The sequence below is a fragment of the Meleagris gallopavo genome, chromosome 13 (assembly GCF_000146605.3).
Source record: "Meleagris gallopavo isolate NT-WF06-2002-E0010 breed Aviagen turkey brand Nicholas breeding stock chromosome 13, Turkey_5.1, whole genome shotgun sequence".
Taxonomy (NCBI): Eukaryota; Metazoa; Chordata; class Aves; order Galliformes; family Phasianidae; genus Meleagris; species Meleagris gallopavo.
Window position 1 is genome coordinate 1,656,681 of NC_015023.2, and position 5,342 is coordinate 1,662,022.

Consider the following 5,342-nt stretch of genomic DNA (forward strand, 5'->3'; position numbering starts at 1 on the left):
TGATCCCTCCCCCTCTACTCTCGCCCTGGGAAGGCCTCATCTGGAGTACTGTGTCCAGTTCGTGGGCCTCCCAGTACAAAAAGACAGGGATCTCTTGGAAAGAGTCCAGTGGAGGGCCACAAAGATGGTGAAGGGCCTGGAGCATCTCCCCTATGAAGAAAGGCTAAGTGAACTGGGTCTGTTTAGCCTTGAGAAAAGAAGACTGAGAGGGGACCTGATCCAGGTTTATAAACATCTGCGGTGTGGCGGCCATAGCGGTGAGGCCAGTCTCTTTTCAGTGGTACGTGGAGACAGGACGAGGGGAAACGGACATAAGCTGCAGCATAGGAAGTTTCGCACGAATGTGCGTAAGAACTTCTTCACGGTGAGGGTGACGGAGCACTGGAACAGGCTGCCCAGGGAGGTTGTGGAGTCTCCTTCTCTGGAGATATTCAAGTCTCGCCTGGACGCCTACCTGTGTGACCTGGTGTAGGGAACCTGCTTTGGCAGGGGGTTTGGTCTCGATGATCTCTAGAGGTCCCTTCCAATCCCTACAATTCTGTGATTCTTTGTGATTCCTTCTGAGGAACTTTGGCACATACCTGTTGTGCTTCCAGCAAATTGGAAACATCTTTTAAAAGTGCCACTTTTAAAATGTTTTGGTGTTTGTTACTTCAGATAAACAATATCTGAAGCATACTGGCTGGTTCTGAAAAGAGTAATATGTAAACTTGAATGGTTTGTGTCTTTTTTTCAGAACAAGTGATCTTTGTATCTGTAATTTCTGTGGCTCAAAAGACAAAACTTTCCTTCAATTCTTTTCACAGACCTGCTGGTTGGGACAATGAAAAGAAAATTGCCATTTTACATGAAAACTTCACAACAGTGAAACCAGATGATGCATATGAGGACTTCATTGCAAAACCTCCTGTACGAAAGGTAAGAAGAGGTAAACTCTTTTCTGTCTGATAAATAAGTACAGTTTGCTTGAATGGTTGCTAACAGCAATGTTGAAAATCTTCAAGTCTGAATACTTTTTTTCTGTATCCAAATGCATAAACTATCAGGCATTTATTTTCCACTAATTTAAGATACTAAAACAAAGAAATCATTCACCCTAGTGAATCAAAGGCAGTCCAAAATCATCCATTTCACATGAACCTTTTAGGAAGTGTAGTGCAGAAATGCCTTTTGTAAACTGAGTATGCTATTCTAAGAGTTCAACAATTTCACAAGTGCTTTTGAGGCTATTGTAAAAAAGAAACCTTGGTAAGGAAGAAAGTGTATTACTGTATCACTGACATTAGTGCTAAGCCTTCTTGTGATTGCATCAGCTGTCAAAATTGATTAAGGATCAGTGTAATGGTTTTGGAAGCTGTGGGATTGAATCTGAGGTTTTACAGAGTAAGGTAATAAAACAGGTATTTGAAAGATGCTGATGAGATTGAAAACTAAACTTAAAAAGGCAAATATGACTGCTTATCAGGTACTCTTCTTCTGAGGGGAATTTCCACAAGCTTGCTTCCTTGCTAGGCTACTTCATTCACATTAAATACTTTTTAATCACAGCTTCTTCCGTATTTCTTCTCTCTAATGTGTGAAAGAAGTTAAATTATTTTAAGTAACAGTGCTAAACTTTTGTCTCCTTTTCTTTGCGACTGTCCACCAAGCCAAAAAAAAAAGTTGAAGTCAATTTCTATTTTTAATCAAGTATTTTTTTTCAACAGTTAGTCCATGATAAAGAGCTGGCAGCAGAAGATGAGCAAGTATTTCTTATGAAACAGCAGGTAAAAAACCAAAGCCTTACTATGTAAGACTTCACTTTAAGCTCTCCATTATTATTTGCCTCCAGTTTTCCATTCCTCATTCGCTTTACAAGTTAATGATTTCTCAGCTTTGCAACTTCAAATGTAATTTGCTAAGACTTGCATGTATTTTTATGCATACGAGTAGAGAATATGGCCACCTGTCTTGGTAAATTGAAAGGAAAATATGCTGAAAACAAAACCAAAAAAAACATTGTAAGGGAGAAGAATAAGATCATTTGGAGTTTCACAACATGCACAGGTCGATGTGTAAAACTATAAGTACGTTGCCGTTTTCTTAGAGCTAGAGGCTTGAAAGACTTCAAGGTGTCAAATTTAGCCATGCTGTGTCTTATTCTCCTTTGTTTATAAGACAACTACTCTGTTAGTTAAAAGAAAACTAATAATAGTTTTCTGTGTAGTTGATTGTAAGTATCATAAAAGTTATAGAGTTGTCAGTGTCTGTGGTTCTGATTTGTGGTTCTGAAATGTTTGTGTAAGACAAAGGGCTGAAGGAAATGTATTTGTTTTAGCTGTCTCCTAGTGGTAAAGTTTGGAAGTATATCAATACTGAGGAGGCATGCTATAAATAGCAGAAAAGTGAATGATTAAATAAACTAATAGTTAGTGAGCTTCACTGTATTTTATTCCTTTGTAGTTCCTGGAATATATTTAACATTCTTAATATGCTGTTTTTGCAGTCATTCCTTGCCAAACAGCCAGCAACGCCTACAAGAGCATCAGTAAGTAGATCCAAGAGAAGAGTAGGAGGTGTTTTGTTTCTTTCTAGGGAAAAGAGCAAGAGAGTCTAAACTGTAGAGATTCATGTTATAAACATGAAATAGATAATCTTTTCAAACTTCAAAAAATTACAAAATATCTGATAATATTTTTACATTACTAAAAAATGAATTTATTCTAACTAGCTGTGGAAACAGAAATATCTGATGATTATTGAACTGAAAATTTCATACACTGATTCATTCTTTCTCTTAGTGGAGGCACAGACCCAAAATAACCTGTGTTGACTTTGTTTATTTATTCTCTCTGGTGTATAGAGTATAGTGGCAATATGAAAGTGTTGTTTTTTTTTAATATTGCATTTAGTTTATGTAATCAGTTCATTCAATTTATTCTCTGATTTGTGTGATACTGATTTTTTTTTTCCTTTTTTTAAGGAATCTCCTGCAAGAGGACCTGCAGGATCCCCAAGAACTCAAGGCAGAGCCGGTCCTGCCAATGTACCCAGTGCCTCACCAATAACATCAGTTAAGAAACCAGATCCAAATATCAAAAGTATGAATTAGCATCTTACTATTTTTTTACGTGTTGTTTCCCTTAGAAAAAACCATTCCTAAAAAAGAAAGGTCTTGGAATTTATTCACTATTAGTATGGTGTTAGTTTAATAACACAAATCAATTTATGGCATCATTCCAGTTTTTTTGGTTTGATTTTGTCATGCATGTGACTTGGAGTTCTGTTACTGCCAAGCAGTTAGGTAGAGTTGAAATACATTAATTCTTCACATTGCTTAAGTACATTTGTTATGCATTGGTTGGATTATTAGAGTGGAGACTGGTTTAAAGTTCACATTTTTATACTTTTCAGCCTGAAGAAGAGAAGGCAGTGAGGTGACCTGATAGCGGCCTTTCAGTACCTAAAGGGGAGCTACAGGAAAGAAGGGGAAAAGACTCTTTAGCAGGGTCTGTGGTGATAAAACAAGGGGAAATGGTTTCGAGCTAAGGGAAGGAAGGTAGGTAGGTTTAGGTTAGATATAAGGAAAAAATTCTTTACGGTGAGGTTGGTGAGGCATTGGAACAGGTTACCTAGTGATGTGATTGATAACCTGTCCCTGGAGACTTTCAGAGTAGGGCTGCATAAGGCCCTGGGCAACCTGATCGAGCTGTGGTCTACATTGCAGGGGAGTTGGATTAGATGGCCTTCAGAGGTCCCTTCCAACTCTAAGGACTCTATGATTCTATTCTATGATTGTATTCTATATTTGAGGTTTATTTCCTTGGTTTGTAAATGTTATCTCTATATGGGAAAAAAGAAATTCACTAATAGTAACTATTGTATAAATATATAAATATGTTTTGTCTTGTTTGTTTGTTTGTGTGTTTGTTTTGTTCAGATAATGCTGCAAGTGAAGGTGTCTTGGCTAGTTTCTTTAACAGTCTCTTGAGCAAAAAGACTGGCTCTCCTGGGAGTCCTGGTGCTGGAGGAGTGCAAAGTACAGCCAAGAAATCAGGTATTGGAGTTGTTATTTGAAATATTTTATTTGACCCGTGTTGGCCTAAATGTTTGTATCTTTTAAGCTGATGAGTGAAGTAGCAGATCTTGACAGATGATGCAGTGCCAAAATGTGCACATAAAGTTCTCTTAAGAAACTATTATTGCAACTTTGTGACTCAGGGTTTCTATTAAAGTTGTTATAACTCAGTTCTCTGAGTGAAATGTAAACTAACTGTATTCAGAAGGTGCTAATCTTTTACATTAGAGTTCCTTGTCTTCTAGATGCTTAACTACTACTTAACAGAAGATCATTTCATTGGGTTTAGAATGTAGTTTCCAGTTAACTACTGAAATCTCTCATCATTCAAATTTAAATGAATTATATTATACAACAGCTTGAAGTTATCTCCTAATTATTTTACTATTTTATTATGATTCAGCACATCAAGTGGATTTGTTCTGTGTATATGCCTATGCCTGCGTTGTATGAGGTATTTACTAGTAAGCAATTACAGTATTTTAGATGAAAATAAACCAAACAAGTAGAATAGTATCTATACAAAATTAAGCATTATCAAGTGCATGGTTGTTCCAGCCAATCATAGAAATTCACTTCTTTGCTGATTGCTTTACTGTTCATTTTCAATATTGGCATTCCCATCATGCTGTACACTCAAGAGCCTTCCTTATCTCCAGAATTATTTCACTACTGAATTATTGCTAGATACTCTACTTCTAATCCTAGATATGTGAATTCATGTGTAATTTAATGATTAAAACCAGTTTCTGATAATGCTTAGAGGATGGGCTGGGGGATGGGCTTCAGGCTGGGGGATGAGCTGCTGGAGAGGAGCTCTGCAGAGATGGACCTGGGCATCCTGGTGGACGACAGGTTGGCCATGAGCCAGCAGTGTGCCCTCGTGGCCAAAAAGGCCAATGGCATTCTGAGGTGCATTAAGAAGAGCGTGTCCAGCAGGTCGAGGGAGGTGATCCTCCCCCTCTACTCTGCCCTGGTAAGGCCTCATCTGGAGTACTGTGTGCAGTTCTGGGCTCCCCAGTACAAAAAGACAGGGATCTCTTGGAAAGAGTCCAGCGGAGGGCCACAAAGATGGTGAAGGGCCTGGAGCATCTCCCCTATGAAGAAAGGCTAAGTGAACTGGGTCTGTTTAGCCTTGAGAAAAGAGACTGAGAGGGGACCTGGATCCAGGTTTATAAACATCTGCGGTGTGGCGGCCATAGCGGTGAGCCAGTCTCTTTTCAGTGGTACGTGGAGACAGGACGAGGGGAAACGGACATAAGCTGCAGCATAGGAAGTTTTGCAC

The 5,342-nt window shown here is 38.6% G+C and overlaps 1 protein-coding gene across 1 annotated transcript; it reads left to right on the top strand.

Moving 5' to 3' along the window:
- The first annotated feature begins 699 nt into the window (after nt 1–699).
- Nucleotides 700–4,868, top strand: LOC104912912 (cytoplasmic dynein 1 light intermediate chain 2-like). The gene is made up of 5 exons (XM_010717729.3): nt 700–918; nt 1,707–1,766; nt 2,486–2,527; nt 2,963–3,080; nt 3,920–4,868. The coding sequence occupies exons 1-5, from the start codon at nt 715–717 to the stop codon at nt 4,054–4,056; spliced, it is 561 nt and encodes a 186-aa protein (XP_010716031.1). The 5' UTR covers nt 700–714; the 3' UTR covers nt 4,057–4,868.
- Nucleotides 4,869–5,342: the final 474 nt, after the last annotated feature.

Excerpts from the sequence above, each read along its gene's own strand:
- LOC104912912 (XM_010717729.3), top strand. The coding sequence starts at position 715 with ATGGTTTGTGTCTTTTTTTCAGAACAAGTGATCTTTGTATCTGTAATT. Across the intron at positions 919-1,706 it reads CAAAACCTCCTGTACGAAAG|TTAGTCCATGATAAAGAGCT; the intron begins GTAAGAAGAGGT and ends TTTTTTCAACAG. Across the intron at positions 2,528-2,962 it reads CAACGCCTACAAGAGCATCA|GAATCTCCTGCAAGAGGACC; the intron begins GTAAGTAGATCC and ends CCTTTTTTTAAG.